This window comes from Taurulus bubalis, assembly GCF_910589615.1.
Source record: "Taurulus bubalis genome assembly, chromosome: 6".
Classification (NCBI taxonomy): Eukaryota; Metazoa; Chordata; class Actinopteri; order Perciformes; family Cottidae; genus Taurulus; species Taurulus bubalis.
The window spans coordinates 17,957,774-17,983,410 of NC_136594.1; the positions used below are offsets into that span (position 1 = coordinate 17,957,774).

The 25,637-nt window shown below is 43.4% G+C and overlaps 1 protein-coding gene across 1 annotated transcript in view; it reads right to left on the reverse strand.

Moving 5' to 3' along the window:
- Positions 1–4,859: 4,859 nt before the first annotated feature.
- Positions 4,860–25,637, reverse strand: part of ldb1b (LIM-domain binding 1b) — a 22,162-nt gene continuing 1,384 nt past the window's right edge. Inside the window, exons 3-13 of the mRNA XM_079219289.1 lie at positions 21,874–22,050; positions 10,030–10,132; positions 8,992–9,036; positions 8,615–8,690; positions 8,428–8,530; positions 8,100–8,272; positions 7,510–7,632; positions 7,322–7,405; positions 6,289–6,412; positions 6,054–6,202; positions 4,860–5,462 (exon numbers count right to left, since the gene is read on the reverse strand). Coding sequence (XP_079075415.1) covers positions 5,232–5,462; positions 6,054–6,202; positions 6,289–6,412; positions 7,322–7,405; positions 7,510–7,632; positions 8,100–8,272; positions 8,428–8,530; positions 8,615–8,690; positions 8,992–9,036; positions 10,030–10,132; positions 21,874–21,901 — 1,239 coding nt within the window. The 5' untranslated portion in view covers positions 21,902–22,050 and the 3' untranslated portion in view covers positions 4,860–5,231. The remainder of the gene's footprint in view (positions 5,463–6,053; positions 6,203–6,288; positions 6,413–7,321; positions 7,406–7,509; positions 7,633–8,099; positions 8,273–8,427; positions 8,531–8,614; positions 8,691–8,991; positions 9,037–10,029; positions 10,133–21,873; positions 22,051–25,637) is intronic.

Sequence of the window (25,637 nt, forward strand, 5' to 3'; positions counted from 1 at the left end):
GAAAACAAACAAAACCTGGGCAACCTTACTTTGCAGGTGCTGCAGAAAAAATAAAGAAATTCATACACACACATGCATGTCTGCATGCTGAAGAGCAGCATAAATTAAATGAAAATAGAAGTCTGATTCGAGCAGAAGAGAGTCCGGGCTCAAAATAAAATGTGTAATAAAACAGTTAGAAGCATAATCAGCTGGGCAGGACTGTCAAGACATGATTTACAGAGATGCTGCATACATGAAAGTTAACAAGAGCTGAGGGACCTTTGGCTCTATGGCCACGCGTTGCTGATTTGAAGCACATGGAGGCAGAAGATTGCTGAGATTTCTGTCTTAGCTGCTCCCTTCCTTACATCTGCACCCACAAGTTACATTATGTTCTGAAATATCTAAATAAAAATGACTGTCTCAAACGTTCATATTTTCACTAATTACATTATTTAAATGGCAGTTTTCTGTTTATTTACATTAATGCTTCCTGATCAACCACACAGGAAAATTGACGAATGCAAAATAACTGCGTTTGGACTACAAAAAGATTGTTGATGAAAAAAAAAAAGAGTCTAACCTTATCTGGTTGACTTGTTTCTCTGCACCAAGATAATCAATTATAAAAAATAGTTTTGTCTCCAATTAAAAGCAACAGTTGCTTCCATGCTTTGACCTCATGAGTTCCTTGGTTAATTAACTTTTCCATCAAGAGTGTTACATTTCTGATAAAGACTACATGGAGTGCCTCAATTTTCAAACTAAATGAGAAGAGTGCCGCTTTTACCGGGTCATTAGACAAAGGAAGAGAGGAGGCAAGAGAGCGGGGGGGGGGGGGGGGGGGGGAAATCAGAATCTAATGAGCAGTTACGAGAAAAACATCAGTTGAGAGGTGAAAGAGAACATTAACTGACACACACACACAATTAAAAATGTTTGCGTGCCAGAAGCTCAGGATTAAGGAGCATAGAGGATGAGCAATGTGACAATATCAGTGTTACTTCGCACGTTATGCAAGAACTGCATGATGTTTTGTAGCTTTAGAGAAAACCATGTCTAATATAATGACCGCTGACACGCCTGTAAAATCTAGTGAAACAGGCCACCCTGGAATACCCTCCGAAACCCAGCACCGGATAAGCAGAAATCAATGGATGGATTGTAACCAACATCAGATATAGACATCTCTGCAAAGACATAATGGTACATTCCTCAGTATAAATAATCCTAATCCAATTTGTCCTGATGGATTTGTACAGTTACATGTTTCATCCCGTTTGTGTGCACTAGACCTGAAGAATTGCTGTTGTGGCCAGCTTTTATACAACATTTAGGAAAGCAATCTTAAGCTTTAGAAAAAAGAAAAAAAAACTCCATAAAACCTTTAGTTTATTGTAGTTGAATATGGTGATGGACACACTATTGTGAGTGTAAATTATGTCTTGATTTTTAATACAGGCTACAAGTATCATTAAGTGAGAGTTATCATTAAGACAGCCGTGTAAATATAATTCTCCTTGATGTGCACTGCAGAGTGATTTATATAAGTTTCGATAAATTCACAACTCTTCACCAACAAACCATACTTTAGTCCCCAAACATTGTTGCCTCTTTGTCTTTGCTGGAGTGGCATCTTTTAGAAAATATGGGCAACAAACGCTCTAGTTATGCACGTATACGCTGATAAAAATTAAATATGAGACAAGTAGTTTTTCTTCAGCATTTAACGTCATGCATCTGTGATTTTGCAATGGCTCTCAGTAGCTAATATAAAAATCTGCCTGAAGTTAATGCAAAACATTAACAGTTTTATCTGAAAACCATGACAAAAGTCTAAGAGCTGCATGTATTCAGTGGCTCAACATGTTAATAGATGACTAATTAACATGGTTCACAAAGCCATATCATGCAGCTGTTGAATAAATGACTTTTGTGTGAGGACATAACACAATGGGAAGGTACTTATCTTAAGTATAAAAGGCCATCCATAATGGGTGAATTGGAGATAGAAGAATACATGCTGAACAAGAATAGACCCAGAAATAGAAAGAGCATGGAGGACAACAAGAAAGTCCTGCAAATGCAAAGAAAGCAACTTGACCTGGATCCATGAAATATATGAAGTCCATACTCCTTTTATATATAAAAAGAAAAGTACTCTTTGCCTCGCAAATATTAAGTGAATCCCAAAAAGAGAGCTTTGCAGTGTCAAGGGGCATAACAGCCAGAGTGACGACTGTCTGCGGGTCCACGGAGGTGAGAGTTTTCATCGGGTTGTTAAAGCTTTACCTTAACCCCAGGAGACCCTCTGTGTTTCAGTTGGCTGGAGGCCTCGCTGACAGTTTTTACAGATCTGCTGGTTCATGCCTGAAATGCCTGAAGGGAAAGTGTGATAGTTGGCAGGTGGATGCATGTGTGAGACAGGCTGATGTGGAAGGCAGCAGATGAACCGCAGGGCTTTGACATGGAGACCCGGTATTTAAGAGTCTGTGGCCTGCTGCTGCTCATTCTACGGACCTGACATCTGTAAAGAGAAGAGGGACACACTCGCACACACCTTTGCCATCATTGCTTTTCCCTCGAACTAACCCAGTCACCCACAGCCCGCCTCCTGAAAGCAGAGACAGTAAAGCATTAGTTCCATGCACAAAATCAAAGTCCTCCCCATGCATCAGCTCACACGCCACGCCACACCTTGCTGCACCACAGTCACAGAGTTGGTGGTTGCACTCTAGAGCTGCAACAACCGTGACATTAAGAAGTTTGTTAATGCTTTATTTTTTTTACCTGAAACATAGCATTACAAGGAGAAAGCCAATCAAGCAGTAATGTAATCGTTTCCACAGGCGAGGCCTTGGAGCATTGTTCTGCATTCTGGTCCTTTGGGGCTCTTCCATTCTGCCACATGTTTTCATTCGAGTTGTCTATTCAAGGACTGACACAGACCTGGATCAACAGGTGAAAGCAATTAACCACTCTCTGGGATTAAATACCAGCAGGCCTTTGTGCATTAAGGACATGATTGCCGCAGCTTGAAGCTAAACTTCACTGACAGGTTACAACAGCCAGACTGAAGAGGGATGTGCTGCACACCAGTCAGTGAGAAAAGAGGAAATGGGGGAAAAAAAATATATATACACACTTTTGTTTTCCTGTACGTCTTCCTCTCCCATTCTTATCACAACTTGAAGGTCATTTAACTCCCCACAAATAACTACACAGCAATAACAAAATGTCAAAGTTATCGCATTAAAAGTGAACAAACCCCAGAAACACTGACTTATTTTGTCAGCTGTGTTGCAATAATTACAAAACTTAAACATGACTTAAAGTGAAAATGTATCTTTTTATTGGTACCATACATTAATTATCAAGGGCAGAAACTAACCAAATCAAAAAATATATATCAAACAATGATTTTCTACAGGGATTGGAAAAGGTACAAGTCACCATTCAAACTCAAAACTGTTGCTGGAATCAACTGTAAGGAAATGGAAATGTACAAAACAAACAGCGCTTCAGCTGTTTTAATCAGACAGCATTGCTACCCAATATGAAGACTGAACTTAATGATAAGCTGGCTTTAGAAGATGTTTGGATGTCTGATGGTTATGAAAGACACTGCACCAATGAAGCAATTCAGACAAAAAATGATGAAAATAAATTTGTTTCAGCCAGTGATGAAATATGAAATTCACCGGTTAGCTTAAATTCAGTGAGCACATTCACTTGACATCAAGTTGAAAGTTGCAGTGCACAAAATTGTGATGTTAAGTGAAAAATCACTTCCTGTATAGATGAAATACATGTGAATTTCTGAAATTTCCAAAATAAATATTAAAAAAAAAAAACTGTAAAATGATCTCTCCTTGGTGCCATTGTACCCCTGGAGGTTTTGTAATTTAATTTACACAAGTTATAAAAAAGGAGGGAAGAGGAAAGAGCAGGGGGAGATAGAGGGGACGAGCTCATGAGTGTTTTTTCTCCTTTTTCCTATTTTTGTTTCTTTACATTAGATCGGGATGGCTTTAGGTAAATCTAAGTAAGAATACATTTTATTACAGTCAGACAGAACTTTGCTACTACCTTAAATATACAAGCACAAATACACAAAAATGTAAATCTCCAAAAAAGGAACGAAAAGACAAAATAAAAACATCCACACTAAATTATTTATCTTTTATAAACATAAAAGATAAAAACCATATATTTTAGAGGGGGGAGGGATAAAAGTCCTGTGTTGCTCCTTGGTCTGTAGCTTTTCAGTATTGGTAGAAAATAAAAAAGTAACAATTGAAATGAAGGCGTTTAATACAAATTAAAAAACATTCTAGGGAAATATATACTGTATAAAAACTCTTAAAATGTGTAGCTGTGTGTATGTGCATGTGTGTGTTGTAAATGCTCTCTGTTTGAAAGACTGCATCCATTGTAGTCTCATCAGAGATGGCTCTGGCCCTAGGGGACTCAAAATCCTTCAATCATTATGCTGATTTGTGTGTGTGTGTGTGTGTGTATGTATCGGTGTGTGTATGTTTCCCTAGAGCCACATTTCAGCTCTCCTACTAGTGTGTGGATTTCAATGGTTTTATACACGGACGCTAAATTATGGTCCGTCTGCTTCAGCAAAGCCACAAATAAGATCAGACTGCCTCTTTGCGCTCCTCACACATTTCACACACGCGCACACACATATACTCTATTAACAAACATTATGAGTGACTTGTGACTCAACAGAGCAGACCACAATTGAGAGCCATGTTTAGAGGACGGGTGGACAAGTGGTCCCTAAGCAACTCGCCACCTTCTCGAAGCCCCGATGACACCATCCCCTCTACCCCGCCCCTCCCTACATGTGAACTTCAGTATGGGTAGTTTAGCGTGCTCAGTTCTCCCCTGGATTAAATCCCTGCGCCTCCTCGGTCACATCTACCCGGTCGCTGTCCAAACTGAAAATTTGCGAGAGCAGATGGGACATTTTGAGTGTGAGATGAGGAAAAGGGAGACAGAGGTGCGACACAGTGCCTAAATATGGGGGAATCACAGCAATGGCTCAGTCTCACTGTCTGACACATGCTGAGCCCCCGCGGGCCACCTGTGTGTGTGTGTGTGTGTGTGTGTGTGTGTGTGTGTGTGTGTGTATGAACTGAATGTGATGGACTGCTGCTGTTGCACTCGTGGCTGTCGGGGTGGGGTCAGAGGAGTGGCAGGGAGGGGTTTGTGTTGAGGTTGCGGGGCTCTGGGCTCTACTGCGATGCCTGTGAGGTGGGGTTGTCGCTCTTGCTCTCCTGGCTGGAGGGGGCTTTGTTGTTCCAGGGCGAGTTGGAGCCGAGCGCCGGAGAGTTGTTGAAGCTGTCCTCGTCGTCGATGCCATTGGCCGCGTCGAACTGTGTGTTCTCCAGCCGTGTGATCAGACGCTCATCTTCGTCACCAAACTCCCCTCCCATCAGCGTGGGCTCTCCAACCACCATCACATCCTGGAGAGAAGCAGATAAATCAATCAATCTATCGTTTTAGTGGGTACTGGAGGAATGGGAGTAACAGCTGTTCTGTCAAAGAGAGCAGCCATTGATGCACATCTACTTGGCTTAAACCACACAAAGCACTTCCAACCAACATGCTCACTCTGGTCACATTAGACCAGGTCACTTTTTTCCACAAAAAAATAACCCAGACGACATGACGTTTATTTAACAGGCACTTGAAGTTAAGTTTTGCCAACCGTTGTTTATAATTTGCCGTTTGTCTGTATTCATGAAAAAATTTATTACAATTGGGTAATCTCCATTCAACGATTACAAATTGGCTGCACAAACAAGAGGGATGATTCATTCATAATTGAGTAATGATAAGTGTCATCGGTTAATATAGGTTGAGATGCGATGAGTATTGTGGGGAATACTTCTTAAGAGGCACTTCATGTACTGTGTCCTTCTTTGGTTGGCATTGGGACATGTGAACTTCCCTCGATGAATCGATGCACCTGTTAATCGATGAACGTAGTCGGCATGTTTCTGTCGACAGTGTAATAGCAGAGTGCTGGCACTAGATAGCAGTGGTGTACTCACTGGAACTTGGCTGGACAGAGGGAAGCCACTGCCTGGGCTCTTCTTTTTGTTGTTGTTGTTGTTATTAGTTCCTCCTCCTCCGCTGATGGTGCTGCCACCTGACATCTTACGCTTCCGCCTTTTGTTTGGTGCCTGTCTTGAAGGCTCAGCTACAGAGAAGGGATGAGTGAGAGTTACAGATATTTGAAGTAACGCGGTTATGTGTGCCTTTATTCGGTCCATGTTGTTCAATTACCTGGTGGTGCCACCATCCTCTGCCATTTCTGGAAGAGACAGGTCTTGAGGCAGTCTCTGGGGCTGAGGCTGTAAGTCTTGTGTCTGGACATCAGCTCCTGCATGGGCTCCAGGATCACACACAGCTGGAGGAGGGAACAAAAAGACAGGCAACATGTTTAGGATTACAGTCATTAGAAATACTCCCAAAAGAGCTAGCACCATCAAGTTCAGCATAAATGACTTAATCTTTAAACTTGAAATTCTCAGATCAGAAAATCTGGTCACAAAACACTGGAAGCAAACAAAGAAACATGACTCAAGTGAGACCAATTCTAAAACCTCTTTTACATTTGCCAACATGAGGTTGCGACCTTTACAGTGTGTCAAAAAGAACAATGAAGCTGCAGTTCCAGTTCAACCTGTACAGCCTTCTGCGTTTGTTAATGGAACGCAGAATACACCTAAGACTCCACTCAGCATTACTACACACTGAAGAAACTCTACACCATACCTTCACCGACTCAACAATAAAAGCAGGACTGTAACTAATAGTTTGAAGCTTTGTTCATAACTTTGACATCGGGTCGCTTTATTGTTTTGTATGCCTGTTTTTTTCTTTTTAACCATGATTAGGCTACACTAATATCATTAGTATTACACCATTTGTAGCACATTTTTGTACTTAAAGTAAAACAATTGGATGTACTGGATCATCATCATGAAGACTATCCATGGCAGCATTAATAAAGCAGACCCATTATCATCACAGTGAACAGCACATATCATCATTCTTAACAGTGACTAATGTTGTGTAATTACCATGACATGTTTAAGTCAGGTGCAGCTATATCTTGGAAGCCTGCTACGTTTATGCTTTCGTTAAGCTCTGACTACATTATGACCGGACCAGAATCAAGAAATCAGGAAGAGAAAGCATTTAAGAACAAAACATATTCTACAAAAGGTCAAATGTATGTGTGTATGTATGTATGTATGTATGTATGTATGTATGTGTGTGTGTGTGTGTGTGTGCGTACGCGTACTTCACTTACTCGGAGGTAGTTAAGGGTGGAGTTCGACAGGCCACATCTTGTTATGTTTTTGGACAACTGGTCCAGCATCTGTGGGTCCTGGGCCTGAGGAATCAATAGGGGACACATTACAAAGCTGACACACACAATCTTTATTTACATCTGTGAAATGTGTGTCGCCAGTCCCACTGCCCTCTGCATCTACTCACATGCATGGCCAGTATACTGCGGGGGATGAGTTCACGGTGTTGTCTGATGCTGAAGTGCCACGTCTTTATCCTCATCATGTCGTCAAACATGAACTCCAGGTACAAGCGCCCTTCTACACACACCTATGGCAGGTCAAAGGATTCAGGTCAGTATACAGTAGTTGAACTACATGTAATCTATGCAAAAAATGGGTTAAAGCTACACTGCTGTCCACAGATAAACAAAGATTACATGTTACGAATAGGGTTGGAAGTCAGTGTGTTCACATTGCTAAAGAAAAGCTTTCAATCTCTTAAGTGGCTTGCAAATACCTTGCAAGGAGGCTTAGACTTGCTTACGCAAGGTTTTATTCCATGCAACCATATGGTGAGGAGGGAAAGTTTTTCACAACTCATTTCAAATATTTGCAATATTTTTGTGAAATTGTTTGCATTGCTTGAGTTAAGGAATCACAAGCTAAAACGTTTCTACTTCTTAATCATTTGCGACCGATCTCTATTGTAAGCCATATTAATAAATGACAGAAATATAAATAAAGAAATACAAACATGGGGCGAACACAATATTAGCTAAAGACACAAACACACACCTGTGTGAACATGGGCTTTCCATTCTGGGTGACCATGGTGCACTGATCACAGTCAAGGGAGACAAAGTTATTGTGGAAGGACTCCTTGGGATGTTTCAGCACATAGTAGAGCTCAGTGGCACCGCCTTCGAATATACTCCGAAAGTACCTCGGAATCAACGTCCGGCCAATTGCTTCAGAGGAGGAGAGAAAACACAACGGGCATCAGACAGGAAGGAATTGTTAAGTTATAGTACGCAGTCCATTTGGGACTGTGGGATTTTGGATTAAAGGGGCGACATATGTATGAAACAGAGCGGCAATATGTTAGAATGACTTTGTTTCTTACTGTAACGTTTGGGCCCATCCTCCAGACAGAAAGTAATGGTCAACATGGCATCATCTTCAAAGAACTCTGTAGTAAATGCATCCCACCACAGGTTATCACACTCCTACAGGATGTAGAGGGGAAACATAATCAGTGACCAACACAGCTATTGGATTGTTGGTGAGTGTGCATGTGGGTGCCTCCGAACCTCTGTCCAGTTCTGTAGTCGTTTGTTGAGTTCAAATATTCTGTAGTCTGTCTGGTTGCCATACGGTGTGTGCCTCCTGGTCAATCATAGAAAGAAAGGAAAAAGCAAAAGCAGGCCAGGGGAGAGAACAGTTAGCTTGTGGTATTATGATAGATACAAGTAAACGAAAAACAAATCACCCTGATCACAGTATTGGTAAAGCTCTCACAGCTTCCATACTTCGAGGGCTGTTTCACTACCTGGTTCAGCTTTGTCACAGACTAAATACCAAATCTCTTTTAAGAGTGAGATAAGAGCCCAACTTCCTACAACCTTATATTTACTTGTTTCATTATTGCCACACCAGTTAAGCGATATGGGAAACAATGCAGTCTTACCCTATTCCGGGCTCCAGGTATGTGGGAGGATACATTGGGGTGGGACTGCAGAAATAAGAGAGAAATATTATTAAGCTATAGCGCTAATAGGGCCCCCTTCAGGAGCTTGTCTGTCTTTACAACTCTGGGACACGAGCCAAACATGGCACAAATTGATACGAGGAGACCGTAAATAACAACACTTCTCAGATAGACATATTCCCATATTCAACTGTAGCTGATTTGCTTACTGCAACACAAGCTTTGACGCACAGGACACAATCCTGCCGAGGTATGCCCTCCAACCCTACTGAGCCGGGCTAGTCAAAACAAATCAATTTCAGCATTAAACATTAGCTTCACACATCTGGTCCACAATATTTATGCAAGTCATCATAACTGTGGCAAAAATTACACTACCATATATGGAAAATTGGGTCAACTTTTGAACAAATGAAAGGAGATTGTGACTTCTTCACCGATAAACCCTTCATGCACCGAGGGGAGTCCCAAGAAGCAGTACAAAAATAAATAAAGAGTTCTACCAGCATGTGATGTACAATATACATGGCATTAAGCACCCGGTCCTGGGAAGTGACGTTATGCTAGTACGATTGTACAAACACGACCTGGGCTGTACATGGACGTTACAAACTGGTAAAACGTGTCCTTGAAACAAACCTCCCATCTCAACCAAGACTATCCAGTGAAACAAGTTTCTTGGTAAATCTGCAGCTTCTGAAACGTAACATACATATAAACATCTTGAATGTTCAGGAAGTTTGTGAACCTTCTGAATAAAAATAACCAGTAAATGCATTTCAAAATCACAATACAGCGCTGCTGCATGTTGTCGCCAGCTACTTTAAACTACTTTCAACTACCAAACTGAATCAATTACCTGTGGATGTTTTTCGCAGACTAACATATGGTTGAGGAAATTAAACTCCAGGCTAAGTAAACATGGGATGTAATAACACAAGCACCCATCGAAGATGTTTAAAGGCTAGTGCTGTGAACAGATAAACAAAACACACAGAAAACAGACATAAAACTCACCCCACGTCTCTGTCCAGCATAGTGCCGGGGTGGAAAGGGGGAAAAGTGCTACCGTTGGGGGGCTCCTTGGGGGAGTACAGCTTGAATGACTTGGAGGAACAGCCTGGAAGACAGGAGAGAAAAATAAGAAAGAACATAAATGGTGTGTATGATTTTTATATTATTATATGTATATTATAAAAGTTAGTCAAAATGTTAGATGTAGTATTATCAGATAATTATAAACATCTGGTAATAAATGCTGTATTTAGTAATCCACAACTGTAAGGATTGAAAGAGGAAACCTTTCAACACATTGCGTATGATGGCCCAGCTATGAATAAATACCTAAATAATAAGATCAGAAAGAGAATGTCATAAATGAGAGAAGATGGTACCAGATTAAGTTGTTACATCTTTGGGAATTACAGAGGAACTTCTAATGATAGTTATTCACTTTGAGTGACACTTGCAAAGAATGACAATCATGTGAGGGTGATGGCACATGCAGCCTGAACTGGCCAGCATGGCCCAGTTTCAGTTGGCTGCACACATTCACAGGTCATTCACAGCAATACACCAATCTTGTTTCATAAAGACACAAAACAACACGGCGAGGAGGGAGCCTCCAGTAAACAATGTTCTTCTACCACACACAAACACCAACAGACCAATACTGACTCTTTTCAGAACCACCTAAGAAAACAAAACTGATGAATCCCTCTCACAGACTGCTCCAACCCTTGTTCTAGTCTAATTGCCCAGCTCTCCTATAAAGGCCATCCAGGCGTACCGCCCTCTAGGTCACGACCCCTGCCGTCACCATGGTGAAGCCCCGCCTCATTAATGTCTCTGTCTTGTCTCTGCATATTAAACGTATCTTTGACAATGTGTGTTTATGCATGAAGGAGACATATAGATAAACAGACTGGGAGAGATTAGCTTTATTTGCATTAATAGGAGATTTTCAGCAAAAAGTAAACTGATTTGAGAGCACAGCAATGATGTGAAATATATATTTATAATTTAAGGTAAGACAGTCCAGCCCAACACTGACCGCAACACAATGATACATACTGATAAAGTTAATGTTCCTAAATTATGATCGCATGCATCAAAAGCAATCGTCTCTTAAATAATGGTATCTTATCTCGAAGGAGCTACATCTCCACTGGTTTCTACTCTGCTGGGTTCCTACTGAAACAAGCCACATGACCCATCATAGTTTTTAAAGACTAGAAGTAAATAACAAAAAAAAAGAAAAGTTTTCTATGAAGAGGATCTTCAAAACAAAATGTGCACCATCTACATGTCAAATAAAAGCAATAACATCCATCCATCTCTGGCTTCACTTAGTGCAAACACAAGTTGTTTACTGTGTGAGCCCGCACTGCTATACTATGGGCTGAATGCACCACCAGAGGAAAACAAATGGGTTTGATAAATAAATAAATAAATAAATAATCGATGGTTATGTGTCCATTAGTTGTTGAGAGCTCCATTAGCTCCTCTCCTCTCATGTTAGCGGTTAATGACAGGCAGTCACAATCACATCAGCTGGACTCCACTTCCTCCACTGGGAATCATGTTCTTCTCTCCCTTACAAGTAGACACAGCACATCATATACACATTATACATATATCCTGCTCCTGGCCTAATGTGATGGTCAGCCCACCTCGGAACAAGCTTCCTTTCAAAAGTTGACCAACATGGACGTCCAAAACACTAATAACATTTGATTTAATCTGAACTCCAAACACAGACATCCACACTCAGCATTACGACGTGTCTTCTAAATGTGTAGCGTGTAATGGTTGTGCACTCGTGGACTCAAGACTTGCCACCATGATGTCTAGAGGCGACAAGTCGTCCATCCAAACGGAGCACTGACGATAGCTCTGTCACACTAGTAACCTACGTTAGCACACTGACATAAAAACCCACGTGAATCTGGTATTAAAATGCCATTTTCCACATCCGTGTCACCGTCAGTGCATAACGTTCACACCAGTCGAAGCGCATCTGATGTGTTGTCTGCTTACAAAGGCAATTAGAGAGGCAGCATAATGCTAACACTCAGCTAATAGCCAGGCTAAACCGATAAACAGCTGATATCAGGACGCGACTGCACTTTGCTACATGATGCCGACCAGCACGTCTTTAAAACAAACCGGGACCGAGAACAGTCGCCAATAAGCTCGACATCGGCCACCACCGAGCCTGTGCCCGTGCACAACACTGTCCTGTGGGCCCTGCTAACGAGCTAACGTTGGCTAGCCTGAACACATTTGGTCGGTGTTAGCCGTCTTGCTAACGCCTCAGCGTTAAACCCCTTTTCAACGATAAAGCACCGAAATAAGACTATAAACTACCCCCACGCCGGCTCGTGAGCCACACGTAAGCGCCGCAGCAGCTCGACGTTGCAACCGGGGTGTGTGTTTTTGGGGAAAAGCGGCCGTTTACCTGAAAAGAAGTCCAATCAGAAAATTGATGTTTACAGATCCGTGATGATAGACCGTCGGTACGCTCCGTGCGTAAGAACGGATAGGCCCGCTGGACGCGACGTGCCAACACAATACGTCCCACTGAACAGGATCAATGAAACAAATAGCCCCGAACCGCGAGACTGAAACGGAATAAAGCCTAAATTGCGGGAGTCGGTCGGTTATGTTTTGTCCCGCATGAGGCCTTGTTAGTGGGCTGAAGCCTGCTGTGGGTTTACATACGGACCCAGATGAGCCCTTTGTTCACGGGAGGACATGAACAATAGCTGTAGGCCCTCCTCCTCTCCCTCCGCAATGCATTTGCTCCTCTATCCTCTGCCCAGCACCGCCAGCCGCCCTCTCCCCCCTTCCTCCCCCTCCTCCCCCCACTAATGCACAACTGCACATGAAGGTTGTCTGCTAAGCATTTTTTTCCCTTCCTTCCTCCTCCCTACATCCCTTCCTTGTAACTGACACAGATGAGAATTGGCCTAATGCAGCCGAGTGGAAGTGTGTGTGGAAATAAACATCATCATGCTGACTGCAAAGTGGTTTTCATGTTTGCCTAATTAGTGCACGTCCGCTGCAAACAACTGAACTGAGACAGTGACAGCCAAGACCCAATTATACACTGTGGGTCCATCCAAGGTGATGCATGCACAGCTGATGCAGAAGCCCAATCAGTCAAAAATGGATTGAGATCTAACAAATTAAATTATCATCCACGGATAACATACTTGGGTTGTTTACAATTAATTGTGTCTTCGAGTTTGCACAGTGAACTGTCTCCAAGGTAGACCAGTAAATCCATTACCATTGGGAATCTCTCCACACACACACACACACACACACACACACACACACACACACACACACACACACACACACACACACACACAGCACTAAACCAAGATGAGAATCCCACAGGCCTCTAAATCTGCTTAAATCGCCTCAAATTATAATCAGATATTCAGATCACAGCCAGCGAGGACTCACCCATATGGCCAAGGTTGGGATATAAAAAGAACAAGTCATATTAGGTCAGTAGTTTTGTGTATGTCATACTATTTGTGTAGAGATACATTATTTATATCTGAAGGATGACTTGGTTGAGAGGTGATCTCATATCAATGCTTAAAAAATATTTTCTTTCAAACCCAAAAGAGTTTTTCACCGCCTCAATTATTTAGGGACGTTGCAGCCAACAGCATGAACGTGGTTCTGATTTATACACTACATGTATACGGGGAGTGAAAACACAATGTTTCATCAATGATTTATTTACAAATTAAGCTGCTCTTGGGAGCCGCTCTGTGGAAACAGTTAACAGGCTTTCACCGAAGCCGCTGTGCATCGTAACACTGGGGCTGATGGGTAATATTATTACAACATAGTTCAACATTATTTTGGTTCAAGTTTAATTATTTTAGAGGCACAATTTCAAATAATGTGACCCACAGACAAAGGCTGTACACAAAGTTTATGTAAGTCCTCTCTGATTGGCCTCGAACAACTTTTAAAAATGTATTTCTGTTTGCAGCGTGCATTTCGAGGATCAGTTCCACACGGTTTTGCAGCAGACAAATTATTGTGAGCACAGTTTCTCATACTTTATTGCAAAAGTGCACATATAATTTCTAAATGCTCACAGTATTTATTTATGTTTTTTGCTTTCCTGAAAATATATAACTCTAACAAGAGAAAACATCTCATAAAAATAATTACACATGCAACCAAAATTAAGATAAACATTATAATAATAAATTAAACCGTAGATTTCCACTCCAATTATGTCACTCCTATATCTGCCAATTCAAGTAATGAACTTCTCACTACTGTTTGATTATGGGTCTCGTAATCAAACCATTTTCTCCATCGTCTCCGATATAAGACTTTATAATAAATCACTTCTGGCCAGATCCTCCCTCGATTGAATTAATAACCCAGGACTGCTTTTACTGTATATACACTTGCATCTTCTTTATTATTTTATTTTCTTAAATGTATTTCTGCTCTGCTATTTTATTGTATATATATTGAGTATTTCCCATACTTCATATTTTTATGTTTACTATGTAACATGCTTGCTGTTGCCAACAAATTTCCCCCTGGGGATGAATAGAAAATGAATGAATAGATGGATAGATAGATATCTATCTATCTATCTGACATATCTGAGACGTTAAAGCAGGTGTAATGATTTTTCATCCTGTGTCTCAACTGCATTTTTCTGCTTTTTCATCCCAGAGGGTGTCACTTTATGATGAGCCGATCATCTGCAGATCTTTTCTGTCTGGCTTTTGCACTCTAGGAACATAACCCCCTTACGTTTGCAAAAGAAGACGACCGCTCAGATGCAGACCTTTTTACAGACTCCAGTGTTGGAAGAGATCTGAGTGCAGTGTCTCCCAGAACCAGACACGAGAGGATAAGCTGCTCTACGGCCCGTCTCTCACCCGACCAGCAACAAAGATGCCTGGGCTGAGTTTATGTATATTGGTTTGACCATGGTAAGCTTGTGACATGAGCACTTCACAGCTCACAAGGCTCCTGTCAGTCTTTTGGCAGCATCTTTGTGTGTCTAGTACCAGGGGGAGGTGTCGTCAGTAGTAGCTTAGAGTGTCTGTTGTGGGTGACTTATGTGGATTTGCCTATCTTACATTCGCTGGCCCCTGTAGCCATGGCAACACTAGCAGTCAATGCTGTCACAACCAGAGCGAAGCTAAGAACCATCCATGGAAATGGACACACAAGGGTTAATCCTGTGTGTGTGTGTGTGTGTGTGTGTGTGTGTGTGTGTGTGTGTGTGTGTGTGTGTCTCCAAAGCTTGCCCATTGAAATGGTACATGACGGGGTTAATCCTCCCTGCATGTGTGGTGGGGTGATGGAGAAGAGGTGGGGGTGGGAGGTGTGTCAGGATAAGGCTTGAAGGGCTTACACACACCGTCTCTTTTGCTCTCAGGCATAGGGCAGGCCTTATCTTAGACCAGCACCCCAACCAGTGACACACACACACACACACACACACACACACACACACACACACACACACACACACACACACACACAATTCACTTCACCAGCTAGCCTCATTTTTCAACTTGCAGTCACACATTCACACCTAAAGCCATACATCCATGTACAATAAGTGATTAAAGCTGCAGCATGCAGTGGCTGAATATAAACTCCCTGTAGTGCAGTGTGTGATGTTTTCACTAAGCTTACAACCTACAAGTACAACTTCACCTTTGTCAAAGTAAAAAAAGAAGAAAAAAAGAAGGGGACCAAACTTGTACAGCATTTCTCTGAGCATCAACAAAACAAGAAAAACAATAAGACATTTTCTTCTTCAGCTGTTTAGATTTGTTTATGCTCTGTTTTTGTTGTTGTTGCTGAATCAGCTATGAGAAAGACAACACGGAAAAGGTCAGAAAGAGAGACTTACCTCCCTCAGTTTCACGCTGTTCTGACATTGCCCTCTCGTCACCCACCAATGCACTTTCACAGCTACATGCTGATCTAACTCAAAGACTTGGTCTCTGTTTTCATGCCTCTCCCTCTGTTACGCCCACACCTTCTGGGTAGTTCTGTGTTCACTGTCTGTTTCTGTTGTGTTGTCTGTCAGTCACCTTGACTCCTCCCTCCTCGTGTGCCGCCCTCCTGCGTGATTGCAAGCCCCGCCCTCATCGTTCTCACCTGTGTCTCATTAACCTGTGTATTAAGTCTATGTCTTTTGACGTTCATGTGTGTTTGTCCAAGTAAACCTGGTTATTTGAAAGCAACTACCTCGCCTTGTGTCTGCTTGTGGGTCCTGCTCACCGTGGTTCCTGTTCCTAACACCCTCTCTCTGATATCTCCCATGTCCAGACTGTCAGGGGCACAAGAAGGGGTGTGCGTCTGTGTGTGTGTGCAGCCTGCCACTTCCACTCATAGTCAACAGGAAACCGAACGGCACACACATCTGCCAGAGTTCTGATAACAACCGTCCCAGTCGCCCTCCCTTCATCGCCGCCTTAATCACTGATCTGGAGACAGTCTTGTGTTGCTATGGGTGTAGACACTGCCCTTAGTAAATGGATCCCAGCTCAAAGAGGAGATTTAACCTCTAATGAGTGGGACATCCGTTCATATTATTTTTCCCTCCAAACAGGAATAAAAACAAAACTCCTCCTGTTTTTATAGATTACACTACATTGCTTTCCCTGGGTGTAATGCCAAAGCTCTGGCTTCATGGCATTTTACCACTTCATAGTATTTGACATCATAATCCCTTTCCTTTATTTGGAAGCTAGTTAAATAGCTCTTTTCAGTGGTCACTGTCAGAGTCCAGACTCTTGGCCGCTCAGGCTTCTTTACTCTCTTCTTGGATCAGATGGAGGGACAGAGATCTTTCTGTCCAATTCAGCTCTGGTAAAAGATCCAAAGGTCAAGCTAACACTGTTTTTTGGTGGAATAAACCAGCTTTAGATTCAGACAATCTGTGAGTCAGAATCATAGACAGTTATCTGCAGTGCTACAAGTACTTTACTACACTTCCATTATACTTCTACTTCTACTACTACATTTCAAAGACAACATTGATCTGACACCTTTTACTGATTTTGCACACAAAACATATAACTGAAATAGGATGCATTGATACCGATTAAACACTCTAACAAGATATAAAGTCATTGAAAATATCTTCACCTCCGCCAGCTATGTAACATAAAAATGCTACTCACACATGAATAAATAGTCGGGTTGGGCAATGACAACATGCCGTGAGATGATTTACTGTCACACTTAATCGAACAATAATCAAAGCTGATAGTGAAACTGTATGCAAATGTTGCCGTTGTTATTCTGCACAAAGGGATAATTATCCATTTGATTTGCAGTCAGTCCTTCACTGTGCATCACTCCAAGGGCAGGAAATTAGAACTGACCTACAATCAGAGTTTTCCTTTGACGGCAGCGCCCTCTTGTGGCCACAGCGAGCCAGTGTTTGTTTTCATGCTGCTCTACAGCATTACCTCTTCACTCACTGGGTGAGTTCCCTACTCAAGATTTTCTCTGGCAGGAGAACACACACACACTGCAACAAGATAACTTCACATGTCAGCACAGGCTAATATGTGATGGGATTAAATCAGGAAAATAAGGCTCTGTTGTGAGCCAGATGTCATTCATGTATCATACAAAAAAATGTATGTACATGTATGTAAACATGTACATAAATTATAGCAACTTGATGATCTGCATTATTAGCCATCATCCTCAGTTTTTTTCCCCTTTCCCCACACTGATAATATGGCAGTAATTTTGCTTTTAAGTGTGTGTGTGTGTGTGTGTGTGTGTGTGTGTGTGTGTGTGTGTGTGTGTGTGTGTGTGTGTGTGTGTGTGTGTGTGTCAGAAGTGTGTGGCGGCGGCTGGTGTCAGCTGACAGCTTTGTGAAGGGAGATGACAGTGCCCTGATGCTGCGTTCTCTGTTCTCTGGGAGCCATTTTGTCTGTCTCTGATCTCAGAGTCAGGTCTGCCCCCCCCCCCCCTTCAGCCAATCACGTCACTGCTCAGCCTTGCAGAAAACATGGAAACACAGTCTGATCTCTCTCTCTCACTCTGTCTCACCCTTCCTCCCTCCCAGTCCTACGGTGCTCATCTCCCACTTGCTTCTCTTTTCTTGGCTCTTCTGCTCTTTGCCCCGCCCCCCTCTGTCACCTCTCTTCTCCTATTTTTTCTTTCTTGCCACCCTCCCTGCTCCTCCTCCTCTACCTCTCTCTTAATCCCCCATCTCTCCTCAGTAGCTGCTCACTCTCTTCCCCTCTGTCACACCCTCCTCCTCTTGAGGCTCTCTTGTTGTGCAACCCGTTTCTAAACAGCTCAGCCTTTGTGCGTTTTTGTCTGTTGCCATTTCAGCCGGGCTGCAGTCTTTACTCATTTTCCTCCAATCAGGGACACCATGTGACTCTCTGCATGAGAGGGCACAGTCCCTTCCCCCTTCTCTCCTCCCATTCTCCTCCCTACTCCCTCTCTTCCCTCTCTCTCCCTTTCGCCCCCCTACTCCCTTTCCTCCCTCCTTACCCTCCCTCTCCTCCCTCCCCTCCAGCCAGCCAGCCAGGCAACATACGCTAGCAATCAGGGGAGTCAAAGGCAAAGAGGGAGTGAGGGGAGGGGGAAAGGGGAAGGAAGGATGAAGGTATATACACAGTGCATAGTGAAACAGTGTGCAGGGAGTGAGGTGGGGGGCTGGGTGTAATGTAAGGTCTGGGGAGGTCAATGCAAAGTCTGACTAACCACAAAACATCTGTGGCTGCAGAGAGCAAACTGCATTGTGACTTTGTGTCCTGATTGTATAGAAGCTCAGAGCACATCCCCACAAACTCTGCTCCACTGTTTATGTCATCCACATGTTGGGGCAGCATATACGTGTACACACACACACACACACACACACACACACACACACACACACACACACACACACACACACACACACTCTGAGCCCACACAAGAAGGGGGGGAGGATCCTTTGGTGTTAAACACGGCTCTGGAATGTAAACAAGAGAGAAAGGGAGAGAGGGAGAGAGAGAGAGAGAGAGAGAGAGAGAGAGAGAGAGGGGGGAATGAGTACAGAGAGACTTTGTAGTTTTATATTATATTATATTTTCTATCATTATCGAGCATCACTCATTCCTCTCTAATTGGTTTGAATGTGTAAAGAAAGAGGGAGGGTTAACTTGTCATACCAGCATCACTGTTTAGGGTCACGCTTTGGGTTCGAAATTGACGTGAGTGAATGGAAGCGATTGTTCCATATTTGGAGGTATTGGTTGTTAGTTGCGTCATGTTGTATAGGTGAAGCTCTTCTCACCACACACATCGTAGCGGGCCTCCAGGCTCGCATGATAAAAGAGGGAGTGAAGGAATCACTTGTTGATCTTTGAGAAAGTACAAATCTTACTTGTGTTGACTTTTTTAAAGTCAGAGACTCGCTAAGTTTAGTTTCAGCTCTCCGGTAAAGTTGTAAAGAAATCTGGAGGAAAAAACTCAAAAAAGTGTGAATCCATAAAGCAGAAAAACAGGCAAAAAGAAAGGGGCACACCAGAGAGAACAACATGAGAGCTAAAGTGGAGCGCACAAGAGTGCGGTCATAGTGTCTTTTTGGAAATTTCCATGACCACGTTGATTAAGTATGCAATCTGACCGCAAGATAGCTAAAGCCTGGTTCTAAACAAACGCTCCCGCCTCTGCTGTGCAGGCTTGTTTAACGGCTGAGGGGGCAGCGTTTGCCTTCATAGCACGGGGCGCTGCGCAGAGATTGAAAACACACGCGCGCACACACACACACGTGCGTGAAAACTCTTGTGTGCATGCAAGTCACATTTAACACCAGTACACCCCGTTTCCCTGTGTAATCTGGCATGTCTAGAGAGTTTGTCCTTGCTGATACCAAATCCGTCTAGCTTGATCCCATTGCCAATATCTCTCTCTTTTTGTCCACATTTCTACATCCTTCTGCTTCAATCACGTGCCATTCCATCATCCATTCATCCACCCATTCACACACAACTGTAGAGGCCAGGATGAGTTGGCATTGTCTCTCAATTTTCTTCCCTCAACTTTCCGCCTTTGACATAATCTGTCAGCGAAAGAGTTTCCAAACCGCCAAACATGGGAGCAGTTAGTATTTCCATCCTTCTAATGATTGAAGTCAAGACTGGCAACAGCTAGGTAATCTGATACTGGATGCGTGGTTGGCTAAGTTTCTATATCCACATCCCGGCTGTTTAAGGGTTGACCACAGTGGCCACTGTGGCCTCGTAGTCAGGAGAGAGGAGGCCACGTCAGGGTGATACAGCACGCCACACACACACACACACACGCACACGCACACACACAACCCCAGACTTGCTCCTCCTTTCCTGCTGCTGTGTATCGTGTGGCAGTAGATTCTGAATACATGCATTGTGATTATGAATACATTTTCAGCTATAAGATAATATTTCTTGTCCTACACATCCTCATCAGGAATGCAACATAAATCGCTGTAACACTTAATATATATTGCCTGAGGCTCAGCGGCACAGGGTTTATTTCTAGACCTCTTCTTCTTCTTTCCTCCTCCGTTTGATTAAAGCTAATAAAGTGAGAAGAATTATCTGTGTGCTGTCAGGCACTCAACACCCAAACACAACAGTTCGGGGACTGCGGGGAGTTCCTCAGCCTTCACAGACGGCGAACAAGTCGCACTGCTCTCAATATGGTGGTCTAATATGACGGATATTACTCCCTGCAGGTCGCTCTCGGCGGCTCGGCTCCCAGAAGCCCTGGAGCTGTTACTCAACTTTAACCAATTTTATTAAAAAATAGTGACAAGCGAAACTCTGACTGCAGAGCTGTTTTGTTCGAAGGTTGACGATTTAGTCAAGTGAGGCCTGAAATGAAACCGTCGGTTGTCATCTGATTCCCAGCGGAGGGTCAGGAGAGGACAGAGACACGAGGGGAAGTAGATCTGATTGAAAGTAGCCGCAATAACCAAATAGTCATGCTCGGGATCGTAACATGCGAGACAAGGTCAGAACCTCTCACGAATGCACTCGCTGACCTTCCATGAACTCGAGAAGATAGAACTTCTGGTTAGAGGATGGAAACTAACAAGGCCTATACATCCTAAATGATCGACTCCTGTGTGAGCTGTGAAACATCAAGCATTCATTAATAGCATGGCAGAATCAATCATGCAAGCCTTTGATCCAAGCCAGCGACCTTTGACCTTTAAATGTCACACTTGATCCATCTTTTTTTTTCTTTTTTCTTTCTCTTCTCGTATCTCTGCACGAGAGGCACATCCGGTTTTCCCACTGTGGAAAAGTAAGTGTGACACCTGTGCAGACTTTAAAAGAGCTCTGTTGTTAACACGAGTCATCAGTCCAAAATCAGCAGCAAGAAAAAATAAAACAAACGGTCGGAGGAAGAGAAGTAGTAGCATTAGTGATGCAGTAACAACAACTTCATGCCCAGATGTTTGTACCGCCCACAAATATATTTTTCTCTTAATCTCCAAACTGAACAACAAACAGTAAAAAGCACGTTGTTATCAGACTGAAGAGAAAGAAGGTTAGAATAAAAAAGGCTTCATGTTGATCCATCTATTCCAGTATTTTCTTTGCACTCCATCCTCTCAGCCATCACAGAGGGCAACCTCCCATGAGCCTTTGCACACAGAGCCCCAGGGCCCCGGGGCACCTCTGTCCCTGCCCCAGTCACGCCACGGCAGCGGCTGCACTTGCCAACCAAAATACAACAACAACAACAACGACCAGAAAAAGTCAGCGGCTGGCAACATCAGCGGCAGCGGGGCTGTCGTTAACGGCAACCATCACCACGGCAGCTACTTACCGGGACACGCGCAGCCGCCCACGGACATCTTCTCACATGTCTGGTGGGGATCCGATCAGAAGGATGGTGGTGGTTTGGTTATCCACGCTCTCTTCCCCTCTCTTCTCCTCTCTCCTCTTTCTCACCAGTCACTGCTGCCGCCACTGAGGCTGCTCACATGAGCGTCTGTTATCCCCACTGTTCACACACACACACACACACACACACACGCACACACACACACACACACACACACACACACACACACACACACACCACCAGGGAGCAAAGAGAGGGAAGGAGGGAGGGAGGGAGGAGAGAGGAGAGTGACGACGAGGGAGAAAAGAGAGAAAGAGGGGAAGAAGAGGTTAAAAAAAAGAGCACAAAGGATCGGATTCTCTCAGTTGTAGCTGTACACTGTGAATCACACCGTGCACGTGTGTGTGTGTCTGGAAGAGTGTGTTTTATGTGTGTGTATATGTGCTACAGAGTGAGAGGGATTCTGTTCCTGCCTCTGCTCTGCCCTCACCCTCATCAGCCCCACAAATTACAGCTCAGGTGGGAGGAGAGAGGGAGGCGAGAGGGAGGAAGAGAAAGGGAGGGAACGAGAGGCTGAGTGCTTGAGATTGAGAGAGAGAGAGAGAGTGTTCTAGAGCGTTGCAGAGAGAGAGAGAGAGAGAGACAGAAAGAGTGTGTTCTAGAGCGTGGGAGAGAGAGAGAGAGAGAGAGAGAGAGAGAGAGAGAGAGAGAGAGAGAGAGAGAGAGAGAGGACTGTCAAAGTGACCTGAGAGGCAGATTTGAGAGAATAACAACCATGTGATGTGGGTCCTTTTTTTCTCCTTTAAATATGTAGAGGCTGTTTTTCACCACTGCTGCTACAATGACATACACACACTCAAGAACTCCCCCCACCGCCCTCCACACCCACACATATATATATGAACATACGTAAGTGCACACATGAAAGTGTGGAAATGTGACTGTGTGTGTGTGTGTGTGTGTGTGTTGCAGCCGTCTGAGTGGCTTGTTACCATCCAGCGAAGGTCTTCTACATGGCAGGGAGGGCAGGAAAAAGGGGGAGGAAAAGGGAGGAAGGGAGAGGAGGGGGCGATTGACGTGCGTCGTCTCTCTCTCTTTCTCTCTCTCTTTCTCTCTCCCTCGGTCGTCTCCCTTTCTCGCCCATTCACTCTCTCGCTCCGTTAGTCTTCCTGTCTGCAGTATGCCACACAGTGTTGCTCTCTCGCTTCACTCATCTTCCTGTCTACTAGGCCATTTATCTGTCCTGCCCTCCTTCCTTCCTCCCTCTGTGTCTCTCTCTCTCTCCTTATTACACTTTCTTCCGTTCTACCTTTCCCCGCCCACTGTCTCCATCCTGCTATAATCTGTCTTCCATCACTATGTAATTTCTCTGTCAGATGCACAAGTCTGTGTGTAAGGGTGAGTGTCGCCAGCTGACTGGCGTGCTGCTTCACAGCCATGAACAAGAGCACTGGAGTAAATTTTGTGTCCATCCTACATTCATCGTCCTGCTACTGTAAATACTCACAATGACTTACTGGAACACCAAATGTGTATCAATCCACTGCTGAAAATAGTCTCCAATAAATGCTTGATTTCCACCTGTTTGAGTAATGTCTCTAAAAGCTCCAGTGACAGCATTTTGTGCCACAGACGGAGAATGGAAATCAGACATTATTGAGAGACATGCAAATGTATCGTTTGTTTTGGTTTTCTCAAAGGATTTTTATGATAAGAAAATAAGAGCTTGAGGCTTTGTTTATACTCACGCTTGGCACCGTAGCGCGAGCCTCCAGAGACGGCATCATGGACTACTTTATTACATTTGTACAAGACCTACAGAGAAAGAAGTCAAGTTTGACATGCATTATAAAGAAACAAAGGTTGAATCTCCTGTCAAATATTTCCCCAAATGATAGATACATAGATTGATTTTTAAGGCCCGATGTTTCTAAAGCATTTCAAAGTAAATTGGCCTTCTTTGTATAATCCATGTAAAATGCTTTTATCAGTGTCACGTGATTGCGCGCCAAATTACAAAAATGTAGAGGTGCACGAACAAACGCCACGACGACGTCCTTTTCTGGCGCTCACACCTCGCATCAAGTTCACTATGGCTAAGCTTTATCCTTTAAACCAATGGTTTCCAACTTGGGGGATGTAAAGAAAGTGAGAAAAAAAAGATGGACAATGATCACAAGATAAAGCTGAGGAGTCATGAGATAATTGGAGCAATAGTTCGACATCTTCAGGAAATACTATCGATTTGTTATTTAGTTTTAGGGCTGTTGGTGGCTGGATTGTGTAACCTTTGCAGAGAGCCAGACTCACACATTCCTCCATTTTCCAGGTCTTTATGCTAAGCTAGGCTAACAAACTGCTGGTGTAGCATCATAGTTAACGTAGAGACATGAGAGGGGCATCAAACTTCCGCTCTTTATTCATTATCCATTGTTTCTCGTGAAACTATGGATAATATAAGCCCTTCACCCTTCTAATGATGTTTCAAGTAAAACAATCAGTTTTATTTTAAGGGTCAAAAGGTTTGGTGACCTCTGCTTCAAACACATAAAACAGGCGCTTTTCACAGCAAGTCATTGCAGCGTAAACACAGGTTTAATTAATGACACTAGTTATGGCCTTGTGCCCGTGGCTGGGTCATGGCTCTGGTATTGTGCTCAATGAAATGACTGTGACACACTAAATAGAATGAAATAACTAAATATCAATTACACCTGTGTTTACCCTGCTATGATTGAGTTGGCTGCTCATGCAGACATTGTCAAATCTTCAGACTATTTCAAAAGGTCACGACCCCAGCTAGTCCAACAGCTCACACACTAACACCTCCAGAGACTACATGCGTATGCATTACAGCACACACACACACACACACACACACACACACACACACACACACACACACACACACACACACACACAGGTAAGACAGAACGCTAAATGTAGGATTTTAGACCTTCTGTTCCGTTTCCCTCCAAAATGACATCACAGTTTTGTTGAATCAGGTTCTCTCTTTACATGCAACGAGAAACACAAGTCTGCATAGATCGCCTCCTCCACATATTTCTATTTCCCTTTTTTAAGACACTTGCTCTTTGTCTCCCTCCCTCTCTTCCTAACCCTCTGTCTCATTAGACAGTATTGAGGAGGAGTGAGGAGGAGAGAGTTAAGCCAATCAGAGAGGGGAAGAAAGAGCAGAGGAAGGAGGGAGACAGAGAGGTTTCAGGAGGAAGAGGGCAGAGATGAAGAGAGAGAGAGAGGAGAAGAGAGGGCGATGGATGGATGGATGGAGGGAGGGAGGGAGAAAGAGAGAATAAATAGCTCTGGCGCACTCGTCCCCCATTACCCCGGGAGGGCACTGTCGCCATGGCAATGTGGCAGAAAAAGGATAGCACCAGCATGATGAGCTTCAACACACACACACACACACACACACACACACACACACACACACACACACACACACACACACACACACATTTACAAATGAAAACTGTGATTCACACTTATATCTGCTTACATTAACAGTTTAATAGAGACAGTTTGACAAGTTCATACTTTCAAGAGGATGTGTGCAAAAAAACACTGTCTTACACCTTACCATAATTATTTATACACACACACACGCATGCACGCACACATGTGCACACACACACACACACACACACACACACCCGCCCACGTCAACAGTTTGCCAGTTAGCAGATAGTCAAAGCCCACATAACACAGATAAATAACTGAGACAT